This window comes from Oncorhynchus kisutch, linkage group LG8, assembly GCF_002021735.2.
Source record: "Oncorhynchus kisutch isolate 150728-3 linkage group LG8, Okis_V2, whole genome shotgun sequence".
NCBI lineage: Eukaryota > Metazoa > Chordata > Actinopteri > Salmoniformes > Salmonidae > Oncorhynchus > Oncorhynchus kisutch.
The window spans coordinates 3,130,333-3,156,690 of NC_034181.2; the positions used below are offsets into that span (position 1 = coordinate 3,130,333).

The 26,358-nt window shown below is 45.8% G+C and overlaps 1 protein-coding gene across 2 annotated transcripts in view; it reads left to right on the forward strand.

The window, feature by feature from the left end:
* The window catches only part of LOC109879534 (AT-rich interactive domain-containing protein 3A-like), a 235,878-nt gene that overhangs the window by 42,115 nt on the left and 167,405 nt on the right, over positions 1-26,358 (forward strand). Inside the window, exon 3 of one of the 2 annotated variants that reach the window (XM_031829552.1) lies at positions 4,209-4,292. The exons of the other annotated variant lie outside the window; for it this stretch is intronic. Coding sequence (XP_031685412.1) covers positions 4,209-4,292 — 84 coding nt within the window. The remainder of the gene's footprint in view (positions 1-4,208; positions 4,293-26,358) is intronic. 2 annotated transcript variants of the gene reach the window in all.

Consider the following 26,358-nt stretch of genomic DNA (forward strand, 5'->3'; position numbering starts at 1 on the left):
GTGAATATATATATATATATATATATATATATATATATATATATATATATATATATATATTATCTCATTGACAATATTGTCTTATTTTCGTAATAATTTTATCTAATAATATTATCTCATAATCTTATTATATTGTGTTTTATTGATGCTCCTGTCTGTCTGTCTGTCTGTCTGTCTGTCTGTCTGTCTGTCTGTCTGTCTGTCTGTCTGTCTGTCTGTCTGTCTGTCTGTCCTGTCTGTCTGTCTGTCTGTCTGTCTGTCTGTCTGTCTGTCTGTCTGTCTGTCTGTCTGTCTGTCTGTCTGTCTGCCCCCGTCTGTCTGTCTGCCCCCGTCTGTCTGTCTGTCTGTCTGTCTGTCTGTCTGTCTGTCTGTCTGTCTGTCTGTCTGTCTGTTTGTCTGTCTGTCTCTGTCTGTCTCTGTCTGTCTGTCTGTCTGTCTGTCTGTCTGTCTGTCTGTCTGTCTGTCTGTCTGTCTGTCTGTCTGTCTGTCTGTCTGTCTGTCTGTCTGTCTGTCTGTCTGTCTGTCTGTCTGTCTGTCTGTCTGTAGGGTGTAATGTGAGTCAATTACCTTGTGTTAAGCCCTCTAACTGACTAGCAACACTGGTGTGGGGTGGAGGAGGGATTGTTGGATGGATGGATAAGGAGAGAGAGAGCCAACAAGAGAGAAAGACAAAAAAGGAAGGAAGATACAACAGTCCATATATAGCCTGGGAGAGAGTGGTGGAAAGTGAGAGAGAGGGAGAAAGGTCTATACAGATAAGGAAGGAAGATACAACAGTCCATATATAGCCTGGGAGAGAGTGGTGGAAAGTGAGAGAGAGGGAGAAAGGTCTATACAGATAAGGAAGGAAGATACAACAGTCCATATATAGCCTGGGAGAGAGTGGTGGAAAGTGAGAGAGAGGGAGAAAGGTCTATACAGATAAGGAAGGAAGATACAACAGTCCATATATAGCCTGGGAGAGAGTGGTGGAAAGTGAGAGAGAGGGAGAAAGGTCTATACAGATAAGGAAGGAAGATACAACAGTCCATATATAGCCTGGGAGAGAGTGGTGGAAAGTGAGAGAGAGGGAGAAATGTCTATACAGATAAGGAAGGAAGATACAACAGTCCATATATAGCCTGGGAGAGAGTGGTGGAAAGTGAGAGAGAGGGAGAAAGGTCTATACAGATAAGAGGAGAGAACAACAGAGACAGGGAGAGGGAGAGAACAACAGAGACATGGAGAGGGAGAGAACAACAGAGACAGGGAGAGGGAGAGAACAACAGAGACAGGGAGAGGGAGAGAACAACAGAGACAGGGAGAGGGAGAGAACAACAGAGACAGGGAGAGGGAGAGAACAACAGAGACAGGGAGAGGGAGAGAACAACAGAGACAGGGAGAGGGAGAGAACAACAGAGACAGGGAGAGGGAGAGAACAACAGAGACAGGGAGAGGGAGAGAACAACAGAGACAGGGAGAGGGAGAGAACAACAGAGACAGGGAGAGGGAGAGAACAACAGAGACAGGGAGAGGGAGAGAACAACAGAGCTAGTTAGGGAAAGAACAACTTGAACAGAGGAACAATGTGTTTGCATCCCGATGCAAATAATGAGCTTAGGATGGTCTCTCTCCTGTCATCTGATATCACTCCTCCTTCCTGATGGTCTCTCTCTTCCTGTCATCTGATATCACTCCTCCTTCCTGATGGTCTCTCACTTCCTGTCATCTCATATCACTCCTCCTTCCTGATGGTCTCTCACTTCCTGTCATCTGATATCACTCCTCCTTCCCGATGGTCTCTCTCTTCCCGTCATCTGTTATCACTCCTCCTTCCTAATGGTCTCTCACTTCCTGTCATCTGTCTGTTATCACTCCTCCTTCCTGATGTTCTCTCACTTCCTGTCATCTGATATCACTCCTCCTTCCTGATGGTCTCTCTCTTCCTGTCATCTGTCTGTTATCAACCCTCGGTCCCTTCCTCATACTGGGACAACTAACATCATCCACTTTGCATGGTTTTGCATAAACCAGCCCTATTACTACTCTCTTTACATATATTTAGCATCTCAATCCCACTCTCTTGGGACATGTATGGTGTGTATTGCAAATTACATATTTTATTGTCTTTAGAATGATAGACTTTGTTGAAAAGACAATGTCATCATAGTAAAATTATGATTTTGTTCATGTGTATGTTTAAATGATTTGACCTTGCCTAAACTAGACTACATTTAGTCTCTATCTAGTCTATACATTTTACATGCTATTTAAATGTCTCCTTCCCTTTCATTTTAAAAGAGGGCCGTTGTGTGTTTATCTAGTCCACGGTTTCATTGTTGTTCAGGTTGTGGTCAGTGTTTGTCAGGTTGTTGTCAGTATGTGGTCAGGTTGTGGTCAGGTTGTTGTCAGGTTGTGGTCAGGTTGTTGTCAGTATTTGGTCAGGTTGTGGTCAGGTTGTTGTTAGTATGTGGTCAGGTTGTTGTCAGTGTTTGTCAGGTTGTGGTCAGGTTGTTGTCAGTATGTGGTCAGGTTGTGGTCAGTGTTTGCAGGTTGTTGTCAGGTTGTGGTCAGGTTGTTGTCAGGTTGTGGTCAGGTTGTTGTCAGGTTGTTGTCAGGTTGTGGTCAGGTTGTTGTCAGTATGTAGTCAGGTTGTGGTCAGGTTGTGGTCAGGTTGTTGTCAGTATGTGGTCAGGTTGTGGTCAGGTTGTTGTCAGGTTGTTGTCAGTATGTGGTCAGGTTGTTGTCAGGTTGTTGTCAGTGTGTGGTCAGGTTGTGGTCAGGTTGTTGTCAGTGTGTGGTCAGGTTGTGGTCAGGTTGTTGTCAGTGTGTGGTCAGGTTGTGGTCAGGTTGTTGTCAGTATGTGGTCAGGTTGTGGTCAGGTTGTTGTCAGGTTGTGGTCAGGTTGTTGTCAGTATGTGGTCAGGTTGTTGTCAGTATGTGGTCAGGTTGTGTTCAGGTTGTTGTCAGTGTGAGGTCAGGTTGTGGTCAGGTTGTTGTCAGGTTGTTGTCAGTATGTGGTCAGGTTGTTGTCAGGTTGTTGTCAGTATGTGGTCAGGTTGTTGTCAGGATGTGGTCAGGTTGTGGTCAGGTTGTTGTCAGGTTGTTGTCAGTATGTGGTCAGGTTGTTGTCAGTATGTGGTCAGGTTGTAGTCAGGTTGTGGTCAGGTTGTTGTCAGTATGTGGTCAGGTTGTTGTCAGTATGTGGTCAGGTTGTTGTCAGTATGTGGTCAGTATGTGGTCAGGTTGTGGTCAGGTTTTTTCAGTATGTTGTCAGGTTGTGGTCAGGTTGTGGTCAGTATGTGGACAGGTTGTTGTCAGTATGTTGTCAGGTTGTTGTCAGGTTGTTGTCAGTATGTGGTCAGGATGTTGTCAGTATGTGGTCAGGTTGTGGTCAGTATGTGGACAGGTTGTTGTCAGTATGTTGTCAGGTTATTGTCAGGTTGTTGTCAGTATGTGGACAGGTTGTTGTCAGTATGTTGTCAGGTTGTTGTCAGTATGTGGTCAGGATGTTGTCAGTATGTGGTCAGGTTGTTGTCAGTATGTGGTCAGGTTGTGGTCAGGCTGTTGTCAGTATGTGGTCAGGTTGTTGTCAGTATGTGGTCAGGTTGTGGTCAGGTTGTTGTCAGTATGTGGTCAGTATGTGCTCAGGTTGTTGTCAGTATGTGGTCAGGTTGTGGTCAGGTTGTGGTCAGGTTGTTGTCAGTATGTGGTCAGGTTGTGGTCAGTATGTGGTCAGGTTGTGGTCAGTATGTGCTCAGGTTGTTGTCAGTATGTGGTCAGGTTGTGGTCAGGTTGTGGTCAGGTTGTTGTCAGGTTGTTGTCATTATGTGGTCAGTATGTGGTCAGGTTGTTGTCATGTTGTTGTCAGTATGTGGTCCGGTTGTTGTCAGTATGTGGTCAGGTTGTTGTCATTATGTGGTCAGGTTGTTGTCAGGTTGTTGTCAGTATGTTGTCAGGTTGTTGTCAGGTTGGTGTCAGTATGTGGTCAGTATGTGGTCAGGTTGTTGTCAGTATGTGGTCAGGTTGTTGTCAGTATGTGGTCAGGATGTGCTCAGATTGTTGTCAGTATGTGGTCAGGATGTGCTCAGATTGTTGTCAGTATGTGGTCAGGATGTGCTCAGATTGTTGTCAGTATGTGGTCAGGATGTGCTCAGGTTGCGTGTCTTCCTTTCCTTCCTGTCCACTGAAGAGATGATCATCTGTTTTGTCCTTTAAAATGTGTTCAGTCAGGACAAGGCAGTGCACCAGAGAGGAAGCTGGGAAATTCAAGTGTCGGTATCGGTGGCGGCTCCTCGTCTCTGATTCAGGAGGTCAGTAACCCCGCCCCTACTTTCCCCGCCCCCTTACTCGCCTTGCGATACCCTCCACCCCACTTAACCCCGCTTCCCCTCCCCTCCACCTTAACCGCCAACCAACCAACCAATTGGCTCTTAGATGCCTGCCGTAGTGCCCACCCCCTGAGGCAGTGAGTGACAGGGAGCATTGGGTTAACTAACAAAAGCTGACCAGCTATGTTTCACTCTCCCCTCACCTCCCCTCTCCTCTCCTCTCCTCTCCTTTCCGTCCCTCCCTTCTCTGTGAAAGACAACACCCTCTTTGGCAGATAGAGAGGTGTGAGGTAACACTCAGCCATCAATCCAATAATGGATCAACTATTCGATGTGGAGTTTGGCTGTGGTGTCATGTTCTACGTATAGAAAACACAAGGAAACTGGAGCTACTGCTTATGGGATGTGACTTTGTAATGACTGTTTATCTTTTACCTATAGGATAAATATATCATCACTATAGGATAGATACAGGATAGCTATAGGACAGATGTTTTTAACCTTTATTTAACTAGGCAGTTTTAAGAACAAATTCTTCTTTTCAATGACGGCCTAGGAACAGTGGGTTAACTGGTCTAGGAACAGTGGGTTAACTGGTCTAGGAACAGTGGGTTAACTGGTCTAGGAACAGTGGGTTAACTGGTCTAGGAACAGTGGGTTAACTGGTCTAGGAACAGTGGGTTAACTGGTCTGGGAACAGTGGGTTAACTGGTCTAGGAACAGTGGGTTAACTGGTCTAGGAACAGTGGGTTAACTGGTCTAGGAACAGTGGGTTAACTGGTCTAGGAACAGTGGGTTAACTGGTCTAGGAACAGTGGGTTAACTGGTCTAGGAACAGTGGGTTAACTGGTCTAGGAACAGTGGGTTAACTGGTCTAGGAACAGTGGGTTAACTGGTCTAGGAACAGTGGGTTAACTGGTCTAGGAACAGTGGGTTAACTGGTCTAGGAACAGTGGGTTAACTGCCTTGTTCAGGGGCAGTACGACAGACTACCTTGTCAGCTCGGGGATTCGAACTTATAACCTTTCGGTTACTAGTCCACCACTCTAACGACTAGGCTACCCTGCCGGATAGATAGATATATAGGATATATAGGATAGATATAAGATAGATATAGGATAGATATAGGATATATAGGATAGATATAGGATAGATATAGGATAGATACAGGATAGATACAGGATAGATATAGGATAGATATAGCATAGATTCAGGATAGATACAGGATAGATATAGGATAGATACAGGATAGATATAGGATAGATACAGGATAGATACAGGATAGATATAGGATAGATATAGGATAGATTCAGGATAGATATAGGATAGATACAGGATAGATACAGGATAGATATAGGATAGATATAGCATAGATTCAGGATAGATACAGGATAGATATAGGATAGATACAGGATAGATATAGGATAGATACAGGATAGATACAGGATAGATACAGGAGAGATATGGGATAGATATAGGACAGATACAGGGGAGATATAGGATAGATATAGGATAGATATAGGATAGATATAGCATAGATTCAGGATAGATACAGGATAGATATAGGATAGATATAGCATAGATTCAGGATAGATACAGGATAGATATCGGATAGATACAGGATAGATATAGGATAGATATAGGATAGATACAGGATAGATATAGGATAGATACAGGAGAGATATGGGATAGATATAGGACAGATACAGGAGAGATATAAGCTAGATACAGGATAGATATAGGATAGATATAAGATAGATACAGGATAGATATAAGATAGATATAAGATAGATACAGGATAGATATAGGATAGATATAAGATAGATACAGGATAGATATAGGATAGATATAAGATAGATACAGGATAGATATAGGATAGATATAGGATAGATACAGGATAGATACAGGATAGATACAGGAGAGATATAGGATAGATACAGGATAGATATAGTATGGTCAGGTTGCGTGTCTTCCTTTCCTTCCTGTCCACTGAAGTGATGATCATCTGTTTTGTCCTTTAAAATGTGTTCAGTGGCAGTGCACCAGGGAGGAAGCTGGGACACAGTCACTCTATGGCTACTTAGTACCTGACAACACAGTCACACTTTGGCTACTTAATGCCTGACAACACAGTCACACTGTGGCTACTTAGTACCTGACAACACAGTCACACTTTGGCTACTTAGTACCTGACAACACAGTCACTCTATGGCTACTTAGTACCTGACAACACAGTCACACTTTGGCTACTTTATGCCTGACAACACAGTCACTCTATGGTTACTTAATGCCTGACAACACAGTCACTCTATGGCTACTTAATGCCTGACAACACAGTCACACTATGGCTACTTAATGCCTGACAACACAGTCACTCTATGGTTACTTAATGCCTGACAAACAGTCACTCTATGGCTACTTAATGCCTGACAACACAGTCACACTATGGCTACTTAATGCCTGACAAACAGTCACTCTATGGCTACTTAATGCCTGACAAACAGTCACACTTTGGCTACTTAATGCCTGACAAACAGTCACACTTTGGCTACTTAATGCCTGACAAACAGTCACACTTTGGCTACTTAATGCCTGACAAACAGTCACACTTTGGCTACTTAATGCCTGACAAACAGTCACACTTTGGCTACTTAATGCCTGACAACACAGTCACTCTATGGCTACTTAATGCCTGACAACACAGTCACACTTTGGCTACTTAATGCCTGACAAACAGTCACACTTTGGCTACTTAATGCCTGACAAACAGTCACACTATGGCTACTTAATGCCTGACAAACAGTCACACTTTGGCTACTTAATGCCTGACAAACAGTCACACTTTGGCTACTTAATGCCTGACAACACAGTCACTCTATGGTTACTTAATGCCTGACAACACAGTCACACTATGGCTACTTAATGCCTGACAAACAGTCACACTTTGGCTACTTAATGCCTGACAACACAGTCACACTTTGGCTACTTAATGCCTGACAAACAGTCACACTTTGGCTACTTAGTACCTGACAACAGTCACACTTTGGCTACTTAATGCCTGACAACACAGTCACTCTTTGGCTACTTAATGCCTGACAAACAGTCACACTTTGGCTACTTAATGCCTGACAACACAGTCACTCTATGGCTACTTAATGCCTGACAACAGGGGAGACATTTATTGTTGTCATTTTATGATGTAAGTATGTTATGATTGTCTTGGAGAGCGAGAAAGGTTGAGATGAGGGAGAGAAAGAGGTAGACAGAAGTATAGGATATTAGTCAGGATGATAACACAGTAGCTTCTAGTGTAATGTGGGATTTATTATAACGAATTGTTGCAAATTGTGTGCAAATGGAGTAAGGAGGTAAGGCAATAAATAGGCCAATAGTAATTAGAATTGAGCAAATTAACACTGGAGTGATAGATATGCAGATGAGGATGTGCAAGTAGAAATACTGGTGTGCAAAAGAGCAGAAAATCAAAAACAAATATGGGGATGAGGTAGGTAGTTGGTTGGATGGGCTATTTCCAGATGGGCTGTGTACAGCTGCAGCGGTTGGTAAGCTGGTCTGACAGCTGATGCTTAAAGTTAGCGAGGGAGATATAAGTCTCCAACTTCAGTGATTTTTTTCAATTAGTTCCAGTCATTGGCAGCAGAGAACTGGAAGGAAAGGCGGCCAAAGAGGAATTGGCTTTGGGGATGACCAGTGAAATATACCTGCTGGAGCGCGTGCTATAGGTGGGTGTTACTATGGTGACCAGTGAGCTGAGATAAGGCGGGGCTTTACCTAGCAAAGACTTATAGATTACCTGGAGCCACTGGGTCAGGCGACGAATATGTAGCGAGGACCAGCCAACGAGAGCATACAGGTCACAGTGGTGGGTAGTATATGGGGCTTTGGTGACAAAACGGAAGGCACTGTGATAGACTGCATCCAATTTGTTGAGTAGAGTGTTGGAGGCTATTTTGTAAACGACATCGCCGAAGTCAAGGATCGGTAAGATAGTCAGTTTTGCGAGGGTATGTTTGGCAGCATGAGTGAAGGAGGCTTTGTTGCGAAACAGGAAGCCAATTCTAGATGTAACTTTTGATTGGAGATGCTTCATGTGAGTCTGGAAGGAGAGTTTACAGTCTAGCCAGACACATAGGTATTTATAGTTGTCCACATGTTCTAAGTCAAAACCGTCCAGAGTAGTGATGCTAGGCGGGCAGGCGTGTGCGGGCAGCGATCGGTTGATGAGCATGCATTTAGTTTTACTAGCATTTAAGAGCAGTTGGAGGCCACGGAAGGAGTGTTGTATGGCATTGAAGCTTGTTTGGAGGTTTGTTAACACAGTGTCCAAAGAAGGGCCAGATATATACAGAATGGTGTCGTCTGCTTAGAGGTGGATCAAAGAATCACCAGCAACAAGAGCAACATCATTGATATATACCGAGAAAAGATTCGGCCCGAGAATTGAACCCTGTGGCACCCCCAAAGAGACTGCCAGAGGTCCGGACAACAAGCCCTACGATTTGACACACTGAACTCTATCTGAGAAGTAGTTAGTGAACCAGGCGAGACAATCATTAGAGAAACCAAGGCTGTTGAGTCTGCCGATAAGAATACGGTGATTGACACTATACCTATCTATATAAACATCAATTACACTATACATATCTATATACACATCAACTACACTACTTCAAGGCCAGCCTACTTTCTGATACAAAGTGACGTGTACTGAATCTAGCTCCCGAAATGTACATTGAACAACGGGGTCCAATGGCTTGAATACAGTGGCAGCTGCATTTATATAGACAATATCACCATGGTCATTAACTGGAATTAATGTTGCATACAAACAAAACATCTATTAAGACCAAAATGCTAATAACAGGTATATATATATATACTCTACATGGCCAGAAGTATGTGGACACTTGCTCGTCGATCATCTCATTCCATAATCATGGGTATTAATATGGAGTTGGTCCCCCCTTTGCTGCTATAACAGCCTCCCCTCTTCTGGGAAGGCTTTCCACTAGATGTTGGAACATTGCTGCTATAACAGCCTCCCCTCTTCTGGGAAGGCTTTCCACTAGATTTTGGGACGTTGCTGTGGGGACTTGCTTCCATTCAGCCACAAGAGCATTAGTGAGGTCGGGCACTGATGTTGGGCAATTAGGCCTGGCTCTCAGTCGGCGTTCCAATTCATCCCAAAGGTGTTCGACTAGGTTGGGGTCAGGGCATTGTGCAGGCCAGATAAGTTCTTCCAACACGAACTCCAAACCATTTCTGTATGGACCTCGCTTTGTCCACGGGGGGCATTGTCATGCTGAAACAGGAAAGGGCCTTCCCCAAACTGCTGCCACAAAGTTGGAAGCACAGAATCGTCTAGAATGTCATTGTATGCTATAGTGTAAAGATTTCCCTTCACTGGAACTAAGGGAAAACAGCCCCAGACCATTATTCCTCCTCCACCAAACATTATAGTTGGCACTATGCATTGGGGCAAGTAGCGTTCTCCTGGCATCTGCCAAATCCTGATCTGTCTGTCGGACTGCCAGATGGGGAATCGTGATTCATCAGTCCAGAGAACGAATTTTCACTGCTTCAGAGTCCAATGTCCGCGAACTTTGCACATGGTGATCTTAAGCTTGTGTGCGGCTGCTCAACCATGGAAACCCATTTCATGAAGATACCGGCGAACAGTTATTTTGCTTTTAGGGGTTTATTTGGAATCCCCATTAGTTCCTGCCAAGGCAGCAGCTACTCTTCCTGGGATATATTATGGATCCCCATTAGTTCCTGCCAAGGCAGCAGCTACTCTTCCTGGGGTTTATTATGGATCCCAATTAGTTCCTGTCAAGGCAGCAGCTACTCTTCCTGGGGTTTACTATGGATCCCCATTAGTTCCTGCCAAGGCAGCAGCTACTCTTCCTGGGGTTTATTATGGATCCCCATTAGTTCCTGACAAGACAGCAGCTACTCTTCCTGGGGTTTATTATGGATCCCCATTAGTTCCTGCCAAGGCAGCAGCTACTCTTCCTTGGGTTTATTATGGATCCCCATTAGTTCCTGCCAAGGAAGCAGCTACTCTTCCTGGGGTTTATTATGGATCCACATTAGTTCCTGCCAAGGCAGCAGCTACTCTTCCTGGGGTTTATTATGGATCCCCATTAGTTCCTGCCAAGGCAGCAGCTACTCTTCCTGGGGTTTATTATGGATCCCCATTAGTTCCTGCCAAGGCAGCAGCTACTCTTCCTGGGGTTTATTATGGATCCCCATTAGTTCCTGACAAGACAGCAGCTACTCTTCCTGGAGTTTATTATGGATCCCCATTAGTTCCTGCCAAGGCAGCAGCTACTCTTCCTGGGGTTTATTATGGATCCCCATTAGTTCCTGCCAAGGCAGCAGCTACTCTTCCTTGGGTTTATTATGGATCCCCATTAGTTCCTGCCAAGGAAGCAGCTACTCTTCCTGGGGTTTATTATGGATCCACATTAGTTCCTGCCAAGGCAGCAGCTACTCTTCCTGGGGTTTATTATGGATCCCCATTAGTTCCTGCCAAGGCAGCAGCTACTCTTCCTGGGGTTTATTATGGATCCCCATTAGTTCCTGCCAAGGCAGCAGCTACTCTTCCTGGGGTTTATTATGGATCCCCATTAGTTCCTGCCAAGGCAGCAGCTACTCTTCCTGGGGTTTATTATGGATCCCCATTAGTTCCTGCCAAGGCAGCAGCTACTCTTCCTGGGGTTTATTATTGATCCCCATTAGTTCCTGCCAAGGCAGCAGCTACTCTTCCTGGGGTTTATTATAGATCCCCATTAGTTCCTGCCAAGGCAGCAGCTACTCTTCCTGGGGTTTATTATAGATCCCCATTAGTTCCTGCCAAGGCAGCAGCTATTCTTCCTGGGGTTTATTATGGATCCCCATTAGTTCCTGCCAAGGCAGCAGCTACTCTTCCTGGGGTTTATTATGGATCCCCATTAGTTCCTGCCAAGGCAGCAGCTACTCTTCCTGGGGTTTATTATGGATCCCCATTAGTTCCTGCCAAGGCAGCAGCTACTCTTCCTGGGGTTTATTATGGATCCCCATTAGTTCCTGCCAAGGCAGCAGCTACTCTTCCTGGGGTTTATTATGGATCCCCATTAGTTCCTGTCAAGGCAGCAGCTACTCTTCCTGGGGTTTATTATGGATCCCCATTAGTTCCTGCCAAGGCAGCAGCTACTCTTCCTGGGGTTTATTATGGATCCCGATTAGTTCCTGCCAAGACAGCAGCTACTCTTCCTGGGGTTTATTATAGATCCCCATTAGTTCCTGCCAAGGCAGCAGCTACTCTTCCTGGGGTTTATTATGGATCCCCATTAGTTCCTGTCAAGGCAGCAGCTACTCTTCCTGGGGTTTATTATGGATCCCGATTAGTTCCTGCCAAGACAGCAGCTACTCTTCCTGGGGTTTATTATAGATCCCCATTAGTTCCTGTCAAGGCAGCAGCTACTCTTCCTGGGGTTTATTATAGATCCCCATTAGTTCCTGCCAAGGCAGCAGCTACTCTTCCTGGGGTTTATTATGGATCCCCATTAGTTCCTGCCAAGGCAGCAGCTACTCTTCCTGGGGTTTATTATGGATCCCCATTAGTTCCTGCCAAGGCAGCAGCTACTCTTCCAGGGGTCCAGCAATAAGGCAGATATATACAATTTAAAATATTACTTGACATTCATTTCACAAGACACTAAGTGGCGCTTTGAGGATGAAATGTTCTGAAACTCAACGTATTAGAGTGTAAAATACACACAGGGACATGTGGGTTCATGGTTTTATTGAAATAAAGTTATTGAAATTACAGACATGAAAAAGGTAAGATTGAAAGACTTGACATTTCTAGTGTTGCAAAGACAGGATAGTAAAACGACAAATATCAGGCGTACAAAAGTACAGGGCAGGTAGTACAATGCTCACTTGAAAAATATTTGTAAATCTCAGTATGATTAAGTAAAGGATACAAAATCAACTGCTTAGTGGGCATTATATAAATCAGAATTTATTATTGAGGGTTAAATAGTTTGAATTGTTCACTGTTGTGAAAAACTAATTCCATACTGCTCTGTAAGGAAATGTATGATGACAAGCTAAGAGGTCTTCTGGACATAATCCTGCAAACGACCCTAACGTCAAATGGAATGCCCACTCTGACCTTCATACAACACATAATGGAATGCCCACTCTGACCTTCTTACAACACCTAATGGAATGCCCACTCTGACCTTCTTACAACACCTAATGGAATGCCCACTCTGACCTTCTTACAACACCTAATGGAATGCCCACTCTGACCTTCATACAACACCTAATGGAATGCTCACTCTGACCTTCTTACAACTGTGGCATCAAAAGCTAGCGCCTTTTTCATTCACTTAGAATGCAGTGGTCGAAAAAATGGTCCTTTGATTATTGTGTGAAGAAAGTAGGATTGCCTCATTGTATTTATTGAATCCTGGAACCTGATCTTTTTCCCAGGCAGTGACAGACCCTTTTATTTTTCCACTGCATTCCACTCTCGAGGTCATTGGCCATTGCAATGTCCTTTAAACAACAGAATTTAAAAGAGAGGAAAACAATGTTTTCCTTTTTTTTCTCCCATAAATGTCTTTGATGGTCTCTTGTCCTTTCCTCAGACATTCTTCATGAAAATGGCCATGGGGTCTTTTGTTTTCCCCCCGAAGTGTTACTGGCGCTCGCTGTCTTCATCCGAGGCCGAGTTATTTCCTATTTCCTGTGATTCCGTTGGATAGCAGACAGTCCATCCTTGTGTCCACCTTTAACCAATCTGTAGAAGAAGACGAATAGAATAAGAAATTATGCATCAATGTGTTTTTTTTTTGTGAATGAAAATCTCCTACTGGAAATTATGAGCTAATTGGCAGAGGGAAATAGCTTGTCTTTAGCAAGCGAGGGGGTTCCCATGGTTTGCTGCTGAACACCTCAGTGAAAAGTGTGAACTGAAAGAGAAAAGGCAATAGGGAGACGACACACCAGTTGATTAATGCCATTAAATCCATATCCATATTAACTGTAATAAAGATGAATCCTCCCCCCCAAAGCCTGGGCCTCAGCTGCTCTATCGCCAGGATCAGGAAAAAAATCTGTAAATTCAGATTCAAAGTGTAGTTAGAATCAATACAAACCTGATATAGTTCCTAAAACACGCTATATAGATCCTCTGGTATTTAGAAGGAAACAGTTGGATTTCCTTTCTTTGTTTTCCCTGCTCAGATAGCACGGAGGAATAACATTGCACAAACAAAGGAAGGTTATAACTTCTTCTAGGGCGTAATTTATGAGGGGGGGAGGGGGGGGCTTAGTCCCCCTCCATTTCTATTTGGCCTCAATGGTATGAGAGCGAAGAATGAAGATGAAACCTCTTATTATAAATGATAATACATTGTGATCAATTTACTCCAGATACAACACAAACACATTTGACCCCCCCACCCCACCCTCACCACAACCCTCTTACATCAGTTGGAAATTCTGGTGTCTCTTTATAAAATAATGATATGACTGAGTAAGACCTAGTGGCTAGGACTCCTCTATAGCCAGTCATTATTTACTGCCCCACTATAAGGCGGTAGGCATCTCCATCAGCCCGTGGACATAATCCCATTCTCCCCGAATACGGCCTAATGACGTAAAAATAGAATTCTGACAAGGTAATGGGTATTTTTTTTTTTCTTGACCAATTTCATTCACAGCCCATCAACGCTCCTTCCTGACAAATGTCCGGTCGGCCGCGTAGTAAGAGCCACGCTCGCTGGGAGGAGAGGATAGAGGATTATTGAAGCGGCTTCACATGGAGGATGATAGATCAATATTAACCCCTTTGGAAGAAAAAAAGAAAAGACAAGAGGCCAATGGAGGCTATATAATTCTGGAGGGAAGGAGGGAGTTAAAGCACTTAAAAGAGTGGTCAACAGTGGACTTGTTTTTGGCATCAAGAAGACCCATGTGGCCCAGGGAGGGGGTTAGACTCGGCCCAAGGAGGGGTTTAGACTCGGCACAGGGAGGGGGTTAGCCTCGGGCCAGGGAGGGGGTTAGACTCGGCCCAGGGAGGGGTTTAGACTCGGCCCAGGGAGGGGGTTAGACTCGGCCCAAGGAGGGGTTTCGACTCTGCCCAGGGAGGGGGTTAGACCCGGCCCAAGGAGGGGTTTAGACTCGGCACAGGGAGGGGGTTAGACCTGGGCCAGGGAGGGGGTTAGACTCGGCCCAGGGAGGGGGTTAGACCCGGCCCAAGGAGGGGTTTAGACTCGGCACAGGGAGGGGGTTAGACTCGGCCCAAGGAGGGGTTTAGACTCGGCACAGGGAGGGGGTTAGACCCGGGCCAGGGAGGGGGTTAGACTCGGCCCAGGGAGGGGGTTAGACCCGGCCCAGGGAGGGGGTTAGACTCGGTCCAAGGAGGGGGTTAGACTCGACCCAGGGAGGGGGTTAGACCCGGCCCAGGGAGGGGGTTAGACTCGGCCCAGGGAGGGGGTTAGACCCGGCCCAGGGAGGGGGTTAGACTCGGTCCAGGGAGGGGGTTAGACTCGACCCAGGGAGGGGGTTAGACCCGGCCCAGGGAGGGGGTTAGACTCGGCCCAGGGAGGGGTTAGACCCGGCCCAGCGAGGGGGTTAGACTCGGCCCAGGGAGGCGGTTAGACCCGGCCCAGGGAGGGGGTTAGACCCGGCCCAGGGAGGGGGTTAGACCCGGCCCAGGGAGGGGGTTAGACCCGGCCCAGGGAGGGGGTTAGACTCGGCCCAGGGAGGGGTTTAGACTCGGACCAGGGAGGGGTTTAGACTCGGCCCAGGGAGGGGGTTAGACCCGGCCCAGGGAGGGGGTTAGACCCGGCCCAGGGAGGGGGTTAGACTCGGCCCAGGGAGGGGGTTAGACTCTGCCCAGGGAGGGGGTTAGACTCGGCCCAGGAAGGGGGTTAGACTCGGCCCAGGGGTTGGCTGAAGCAAGGTCTCTGGAGGGGGTGAACTCTCTCTCTCTCTCTCTCTAACTAATAAACATTTATAACACATAATTAAGAGGAAATTCGGCTCCACATGACCCTCTATGAAAACCTATTCCCACTGCCATGGTGGTTCAGGATTTAAATTCCTAATTGAGTAGAACCACTAATTAATACTTCACACAAATTCCTGGAGTAAATTAATAAAGATTGACAATCTTTCTTAAATCTAGAATCCTAAATTGCTACATCCATTTGATTATTTAATGATATCTATAGTAACCATAGATTGTTTTGTTTTTGGAAGAGTATCATGTATAAATTCCTCATGATATAAACTTGTTTTAGTAAACAAAGTAAACGTAAACAAACACTGTATAGCCTTAAAACATGGTTTAAACGGGTCAGTCCTTGCATCAAAATGACCGATTAATTATGATATTGGTAATATAAATTCCAGCTTTAAATGCCAAACCTATATAATCCATACAAAACCATGTCAGTGTCTTAAAGAATGTAGCCTTGGTCTGGTCTGTAAGGGGATCCTCTTTTATCAGCTGAGGAATCAGTGCTGTGAAATCTAACAGGAGCTTGCTGACACTCTGTTTCTATTTGGGACTGACCCACATCCAGCAGCATCATGGCTCTGTGGTAGAGCTCTGCTTACTGCTCTGCTAACTGTTCCTGGGCTGCGTCCCAAAGCTGCACCCTGTTCCCTATATAGTGCATTACTTTTGAACAGAGCCTTATGTGCTCTGGACAAGTGCCATTTGGAATGCAACTTCTGGATTCCTTAGTTGGTCAGAGATCACTAAGGGGATCACAGAGTTAAAACAACAGATTAGTGAGGGAGCGCATGAGGCAGGGAAGCTAGGGTACATGTAGGCTCTACTCGAATACATGTAGGCTCTATTCCAATACATGTAGGCTAACACTCCAATACATGTAGGCTAAAACTCCAATACATGTAGGCTCTACTCCACTACATGTAGGCTTACACTCCAATACATGTAGGCTCTACTCCAATACATCTCCAATACATGTAGGCTAACACTCCAATACATGTAGGCTCTACTCCAATACATCTCCAATACATGTAGGCTAACACTCCAATACATGTAGGCTAACACTCTAATACATGTAGGCTCTACTCCAATACATGTAGGCTAACACTCTAATACATGTAGGCTCTACTCCAATACATGTAGGCTAACACTCCAATGCATGTAGGCTAACACTAAATAATGTAGGCTAACATTCCAATACATGTAGGCTTACACTCCAATACATGTAGGTTAACACTCCAATACATGTAGGCTAAAACTCCAATACATGTAGGCTAACACTCTAATACATGTAGGCTAACACTCCAATACATGTAGGCTAACACTCTAATACATGTAGGCTAACACTCCAATACATGTAGGCTCTACTCCAATACATCTCCAATACATGTAGGCTAACACTCCAATACATGTAGGCTCTACTCCACTACATGTAGGCTAACACTCGAATACATGTAGGCTTACACTCCAATACATGTAGGCTAACACTCCAATACATGTAGGCTAACACTCTAATACATGTAGGCTAACACTCCAATACATGTAGGCTTACACTCCAATACATGTAGGTTAACACTCCAATACATGTAGGCTAACACTCCAATACATGTAGGCTCTACTCCAATACATCTCCAATACATGTAGGCTAACACTCCAATACATGTAGGCTCTACTCCACTACATGTAGGCTAACACTCCAATACATGTAGGCTTACACTCCAATACATGTAGGCTAACACTCTAATACATGTAGGCTAAAACTCCAATACATGTAGGCTAACACTCTAATACATGTAGGCTAACACTCCAATACATGTAGGCTAACACTCCGATACATGTTGGCTTACACTCCAATACTCCAATACTACACTCCAATACACTCCAATACAAAGCTAAGATGAGCTTCAGTTGGCACTGCTAGCCACATCGCTACTAGTCCAAGGCTAGCTTCAGTTTATTTCCTAATCGCACTGGACTCCCAAGTGGATCAGCCAATCAACCAATCGCCCCAATCCAGGTCTAACCCTCAGATGTCCACAGAAATATTTTTAGTAGGTCGGTATTCGTAGCAGTTACAGAAATCATACTATTCTAGGAAGTGTTCACGTTTTTTAAAAATCAACCCTTGTTGGATAATGCGTTACTTGTTTGAGCCATTAGGTTTTTGGTCCAATCACTCAATCTTGCCCCTGGGGGGTGAAAAAGATTTTCTACAACCAGAGACAACCAAACAAGATGTAGAGCAGGTTTGAACAAGCACAAAGCTTGTCCGTCTATGCCGTGTTTGAAGAAACCCTATCTACGTTGCCAGATGGTTTGAGTTGTACACAGCTGATGTATGACTTAATACAGGGAGGTTGAACCATAAATACAGCTATGTGTAGTCATGTGTATATTCAGTGATGTGATGTTGTTGTTGGCCTTGGCAAGTCTCTGACATGTTTACAGAAGGAGGGAATGTGAAACCAGCGGCATTAGAAAGGCAATAAATAGTTAGTCTACAGCCAGATTGAAAGCTGCATGCCATTTCTCCAAGACGATTCCTTGACAAGAGACATGGTTTCCCCTCTCACATCTATACAACTACTGCTGCCTCTCACATCTATACAACTACTGCTGCCCCTCCCACATCTACAGAACTACTGCTGCCCCTCTCACATCTACAGAATTCCTGCTGCCCCTCTCACATCTACAGAATTACTGCTGCCCCTCTCACATGTACAGAACTACTGCTGCCCCTCCCACATCTATACAACTACTGCTGCCCCTCTCACATCTACAGAATTACTGCTGCCCCTCTCACATCTACAGAATTACTGCTGCCCCTCTCACATGTACAGAACAACTGCTGCCCCTCCCACATCTATACAACTACTGCTGCCCCTCTCACATCTACAGAATTACTGCTGCCCCTCTCACATCTACAGAATTACTGCTGCCCCTCTCACATGTACAGAACAACTGCTGCCCCTCCCACATCTATACAACTACTGCTGCCCCTCTCACATCTATACAGGTACTGCTGCCCCTCACATCTATACAACTACTGCTGCCGCTCTCACATCTATACAACTACTGCTGCCCCTCACATCTATATAACTACTGCTGTCCCTGACATCTATACAACTACTGCTGCCCCTCTCACATCTATACAACTACTGCTGCCCGTCACATCTATATAACTACTGCTGCCCCTCACATCTATATAACTACTGCTGTCCCTCACATCTATACAACTACTGCTGCCCCTCTCACATCTATACAACTACTGCTGCCCCTCTCACATCTATACAGGTACTGCTGCCTCTCTCACATCTATACAACTACTGCTGCCCCTATAACATCTATACAACTACTGCTGTCCCTCACATCTATACAGGTACTGCTGCCCCTCTAACTTCTATACAACTACTGCTGCCCCTCTCACATCTATACAACTACTGCTGCCCCTCACATCTATACAACTACTGCTGCCCCTCACATCTATACAGGTACTGCTGCCCCTCTCACATCTATACAACTACTGCTGCCCCTATAACATCTATACAACTACTGCTGCCCCTCACATCTATACAACTACTGCTGCCCCTCTCACATCTATACAACTACTGCTGCCCCTCTCACATCTATACAGGTACTGCTGCCTCTCTCACATCTATACAACTACTGCTGCCCCTATAACATCTATACAACTACTGCTGTCCCTCACATCTATACAGGTACTGCTGCCCCTCTCACTTCTATACAACTACTGCTGCCCCTCTCACTTCTATACAACTACTGCTGCCCCTCTCACATCTATACAACTACTGCTGCCTCTCTCACATCTTTACAACTACTGCTGCCCCTCTCACATCTATACAGGTTTTGCTGCCCCTCTCACATCTACAGAATTACTGCTGCCCCTCACATCTATACAACTACTGCTGCCCCTCACACATCTATACAACTACTGCTGCCCCTCACACATCTATACAACTACTGCTGCCCCTCACACATCTATACAACTACTGCTGCCCCTCTCACATCTATACAGGTACTGCTGCCCCTCACATCTATACAACTACTGCTGCCCCTATAACATCTATACAACTAGTGCTGCCCCTATAACATCTATACAACTACTGCTGCCCCTATAACATCTATACAACTACTGCTGCCCCTCACATCTATACAGGTACTGCTGCCCCTCTCACATCTATACAACTACTGCTGCCCCTATAACATCTATACAACTACTGCTGCCCCTCACATCTATACAACTACTGCTGCCCCTCTCACATCTATACAACTACTGCTGCCCCTCACATCTATACAACTACTGCTGCCCCTCACATCTATACAACTACTGCTGCCCCTCACATCTATACAACTACTGCTGCCCCTCACATCTATACAACTACTGCTGCCCCTCACATCTATACAACTACTGCTGCCCCTCACATCTATACAACTACTGCTGCCCCTCACATCTATACAACTACTGCTGCCCCTCACATCTATACAACTACTGCTGCCTCTACTATATCTAATAGTATCCACCCCGGGTTATATACGGCATCTAACATTATCCACCCCGGGTTATATATGGTATCTGACATTATCCACACTGGGTTATATACTATATCTAATAGTATCCACCCCGGGTTATATACGGCATCTAACATTATCCACCCGGGTTATATACTATATCTAATAGTATCCACCCCGGGTTATATACGGCACCTAACATTATCCACCCGGGTTATATACGGTATCTAACATTATCCACCCCGGGTTATATATGGTATCTGACATTATCCACCCTGGGTTATATACTATATCTAATAGTATCCACCCCGGGTTATATACGGCATCTAACATTATCCACCCGGGTTATATACTATATCGAATAGTATCCACCCCGGGTTATATACGGCATCTAACATTATCCACCCGGGTTATATACGGTATCTAACATTATCCACCCCGGGTTATATATGGTATCTGACATTATCCACCCTGGGTTATATACTATATCTAATAGTATCCACCCTGGGTTATATACGGCATCTAACATTATCCACCCGGGTTATATACTATATCTAATAGTATCCACCCAAGGTTATATACGGTATCTAATAGTGTCCACTCAGGATTATATACGGTATCTAACATTATCCACCCAGAGTGATATACAGTATCTAACATTATCCACCCAGGGTTATGTACTATATCTAATAGTATCCACCCAAGGTTATATACGGTATCTAATAGTGTCCACTCAGGATTATATACGGTATCTAACATTATCCACCCAGAGTGATATACAGTATCTAACATTATCCACCCAGGGTTATGTACATTATCTAACATTGTCCACCCAGGGTGATATACACTGTCTAACAGTGTCCACCCAGGATTATATACGGTATCTAACAGTGTCCACCCAGGGTTATGTTCAGTATATAACATTATCCACCCCGGGTTATATACAGTATCTAATATTATCCACCCCGGGTTATATAATATATCTAATAGTATCCACCCTGGGTTATATACGGTATCTAACATTATCCACCCCGGGTTATATACGGTATCTAACATTATCCACACAGGGTTGTATATGGTATCTAACATTAACCACCCGGGGTATATACGGTATCTAACATTATCCACACAGGGTTATGTACATTATCTAATAGTGTCCACCCAGGGTGATATACACTGTCTAACAGTGTCCACCCCGGGTTATATACGGTCTGTAACATTATCCACACAGGGTTATATAAGGTATCTAATACTGTCCACCCAGGGTAATGTACATTATCTAACAGTGTCCACCCAGGATTATATACGGTATCTAACAGTGTCCACCCAGGGTTATATATGGTATCTAACATTATTCACCCCGGGTTATATACGGTATCTAACATTATTCACCCCGGGTTATATACGGTATCTAACAGTGTCCACCCCGGGTTATATACTATATCTAACATTATCCAAATCAAATCAAATCAAATCAAATTTATTTATATAGCCCTTCGTACATCAGCTGATATCTCAAAGTGCTGTACAGAAACCCAGCCTAAAACCCCAAACAGCAAGCAATGCAGGTGTAGAAGCACGGTGGCTAGGAAAAACTCCCTAGAAAGGCCAATACCTAGGAAGAAACCTAGAGAGGAACCAGGCTATGTGGGGTGGCCAGTCCTCTTCTGGCTGTGCCGGGTGGAGATTATAACAGAACATGGCCAAGATGTTCAAATGTTCATAAATGACCAGTATGGTCGAATAATAATAAGGCAGAACAGTTGAAACTAGAGCAGCAGCACAGTCAGGTGGAAGTTGAAACTGGAGCAGCAGCATGGCCAGGTGGACTGGGGACAGCAAGGAGTCATCATGTCAGGTAGTCCTGGGGCATGGTCCTAGGGCTCAGGTCCTCCGAGAGAGAGAAAGAAAGAGAGAAGGAGAGAATTAGAGAACGCACACTTAGATTCACACAGGACACCGAATAGGACAGGAGAAGTACTCCAGATATAACAAACTGACCCCAGCCCCCCGACACATAAACTACTGCAGCATAAATACTGGAGGCTGAGACAGGAGGGGTCAGGAGACACTGTGGCCCCATCCGAGGACACCCCCGGACAGGGCCAAACAGGAAGGATATAACCCCACCCACTTTGCCAAAGCACAGCCCCCACACCACTAGAGGGATATCTTCAACCACCAACTTACCATCCTGAGACAAGGCTGAGTATAGCCCACAAAGATCTCCGCCACGGCACAACCCAAGGGGGGGGCGCCAACCCAGACAGGATGACCACAACAGTGAATCAACCCACTCAGGTGACGCACCCCCTCCAGGGACGGCATGAGAGAGCCCCAGCAAGCCAGTGACTCAGCCCCTGTAATAGGGTTAGAGGCAGAGAATCCCAGTGGAAAGAGGGGAACCGGCCAGGCAGAGACAGCAAGGGCGGTTCGTTGCTCCAGAGCCTTTCCGTTCACCTTCCCACTCCTGGGCCAGACTACACTATCCACCCCGGGTTATATACGGTATCTAACATTATCCACCCGGGTTATATACGGTATCTAACATTATCCACCCCGGGTTATATACGGTATCTAACATTATCCACCCCGGGTTATATACGGTATCTAACATTATCCACCCCGGGTTATATACGGCATCTAACATTATCCACCCGGGTTATATACGGTATCTAACATTATCCACCCCGGGTTATATACGGTATCTAACATTATCCACCCCGGGTTATATACGGCATCTAACATTATCCACCCGGGTTATATATGGTATCTAACATTATCCACCCGGGTTATATACGGTATCTAACATTATCCACCCAGGGTTATGTACATTATCTAACAGTGTCCACCCAGGGTGATATACACTGTCTAACAGTGTCCACCCCGGGTTATATACAGTCTCTAACATTAACCTCCCAGGGTTAATTACAGTATTTAACATTATCCACACAGGGTTATATACGGTATCTAATAGTGTCCACCCAGGGTTATGTACACTGTCTAACAGTGTCCACCCAGGGTGATATACACTGTCTAACAGTGTCCACCCAGGGTGATATACACTGTCTAACAGTGTCCACCCAGGGTGATATACACTGTCTAACAGTGCCCACCCAGGGTGATATGGACTAGTAACCAGCAGTTAGCCTAGTGGTTAGAGTGTTGGGTCAGTAACCGGCAGGTAGCCTAGTGGTTAGAGCGTTGGGCCAGTGACCAGCAGGTAGCCTAGTGGTTAGTGTTGGACTAGTAACCAGCAGGTAGTCTAGTGGTTAGAGCGTTGGACTAGTAACCGAAAAGGTTGCTAGATCGAATCCCCGAGCTGACAAGGTACAAATCTGTCGTTCTACCCCTGAACAAGGCAGTTAACCCACTGTTCCCCGGTAGGCTGTCATTGTAAATAATAATTTAAATGAATAATAAAAGAGGAGGATTTAGATCTGGCCTGTCTGGACATATCTAACTGACAACAGGAGGAGGAAGACCAGGACATATCTAACTGACAACAGGAGGAGGAAGACCAGGACATATCTAACTGACAACAGGAGGAGGAAGACCAGGACATATCTAACTGACAACAGGAGGAGGAAGACCAGGACATATCTAACTGACAACAGGAGGAGGAAGACCAGGACAGAACCAACTGACAACAGGAGGAGGAAGACCAGGACATATCTAACTGACAACAGGAGGAGGAAGACCAGGACATATCTAACTGACAACAGGAGGAGGAAGACCAGGACATATCTAACTGACAACAGGAGGAGGAAGACCAGGACAGAACCAACTGACAACAGGAGGAGGAAGACCAGGACATATCTAACTGACAACAGGAGGAGGAAGACCAGGACAGAACCAACTGACAACAGGAGGAGGAAGACCAGGACATATCTAACTGACAACAGGAGGAGGAAGACCAGGACATATCTAACTGACAACAGGAGGAGGAAGACCAGGACATATCTAACTGACAACAGGAGGAGGAAGACCAGGACATATCTAACTGACAACAGGAGGAGGAAGACCAGGACATATCTAACTGACAACAGGAGGAGGAAGACCAGGACAGAACCAACTGACAACAGGAGGAGGAAGACCAGGACATATCTAACTGACAACAGGAGGAGGAAGACCAGGACAGAACCAACTGACAACAGGAGGAGGAAGACCAGGACATATCTAACTGACAACAGGAGGAGGAAGACCAGGACAGAACCAACTGACAACAGGAGGAGGAAGACCAGGACATATCTAACTGACAACAGGAGGAGGAAGACCAGGACAGAACCAACTGACAACAGGAGGAGGAAGACCAGGACAGAACCAACTGACAACAGGAGGAGGAAGACCAGGACATATCTAACTGACAACAGGAGGAGGAAGACCAGGACAGAACCAACTGACAACAGGAGGAGGAAGACCAGGACATATCTAACTGACAACAGGAGGAGGAAGACCAGGACATATCTAACTGACAACAGGAGGAGGAAGACCAGGACATATCTAACTGACAACAGGAGGAGGAAGACCAGGACATATCTAACTGACAACAGGAGGAGGAAGACCAGGACAGAACCAACTGACAACAGGAGGAGGAAGACCAGGACATATCTAACTGACAACAGGAGGAGGAAGACCAGGACAGAACCAACTGACAACAGGAGGAGGAAGACCAGGACATATCTAACTGACAACAGGAGGAGGAAGACCAGGACATATCTAACTGACAACAGGAGGAGGAAGACCAGGACAGAACCAACTGACAACAGGAGGAGGAAGACCAGGACAGAACCAACTGACAACAGGAGGAGGAAGACCAGGACAGAACCAACTGACAACAGGAGGAGGAAGATCAGGACAGAACAAAAGGGGAAGAAGAACTGCCCCGATCTGGATAGATAGACACATAGATGGGGCAGCAGGTAGCCTAGCTGTAGGAGAGGCAAGCAAGTAACAGGAGGGTTGCCAGTTTGAATCCCGGATACAAAAGGAAAAATCTGTCTGGCAGCTGGAGACAGACAGGCACTTAAATCCCCACTTCAACAGCTCCACAGGCTTCCTGTGTGGCAAGCCCTCACACTTTACCAAAAAACCTGAATATGTGTCTTCCGGAGGGGTTGGGTTAATTAAAAGTGGAAAGTCAACGCTAGCTAGCTAGCCAACTGTAATGCAACTGGCCCAACTCTCTTGAACGCAAGGCCACCTGCCGTCTTCATGGAGCTAACAGGCAGAAAGGCAAGGAAACAAGCAGGCAGACAGTGAGAAAGTCAGGGAGACAGGCAGGCAGGCAGGCAGACAGACAGACAAGGAGCAAGGCAGGTAGACTGACAGACAGACATGGAGGGAGAAATGCAGGGAGACAGTGAGACAGACAGAAAGGCAGTGAGACAGGCAGGCAGAGAGGCAGCTAGGCAGGCTCGGTCTAATATGTGTTGACTGGCCTATAAAAACAGAGGTATCATGGGAATGGCAGCCATTTGGAGCCTGGCTGTCAGGCCCCATAAAAGGGTAGCAAACAGAGGGCTGGCTTGTTGATACGCCAAAGACTCCAGCTCAGCTGAAACAGTTAATGAGGCCCCTCTCCTCCTTCCCACCTCTCCTACTCTCCCTCCCTCCATGGCCTCCACTTCCTCCTGGGGGAAAAACAACTGCATGGAGGGAGGGAAGGAGGGATAGAGGGGGGAGGGATGGAGGGGGGAGGGAGGAAGGGGCTCTCGCTTTCACTATCTCTGTATTCTCTTTCTCGCTACTCAGTTTTTTTCACTCCTTTCCCCCCCTCTCTGTCCTCTGCTCTCTCTCTCTGTCCTCTCCTCTATATCTCTGTCCTCTCCTCTCTCTCTCTGTCCTCTCCTCTCTATCTCTGTCCTCTCCTCTCTCTCTCTGTGCTCTCCTCTCTCTCTCTCTGTCCTCTCCTCTCTCTCTCTGTCCTTTCCTCTCTCTCTCTGTCCTCTCCTCTCGCTCTCTGTCCTCTCCTCTCTCTGTCTGTCCTCTCCTCTCTCTCTCTGTCCTCTCCTCTCTCTGTCTGTCCTCTCCTCTCTCTCTCTGTCCTCTCCTCTCTCTCTCTGTCCTCTCCTCTCTCTGTCTGTCCTCTCCTCTCTCTGTCTGTCCTCTCCTCTCTCTCTCTGTCCTCTCCTCTCTCTGTCTGTCCTCTCCTCTCTCTGTCTGTCCTCTCCTCTCGCTCTCTGTCCTCTCCTCTCTCTGTCTGTCCTCTCCTCTCTCTCTCTGTCCTCTCCTCTCTCTCTCTCTGTCCTCTCCTCTCTCTGTCTGTCCTCTCCTCTCTCTGTCTGTCCTCTCCTCTCTCTCTCTGTCCTCTCCTCTCTCTGTCTGTCCTCTCCTCTCTCTCTGTCCTCTCCTCTCTCTCTCTGTCCTCTCCTCTCTCTGTCTGTCCTCTCCTCTCTCTGTCTGTCCTCTCCTCTCTCTCTCTGTCCTCTCCTCTCTCTGTCTGTCCTCTCCTCTCTCTGTCTGTCCTCTCCT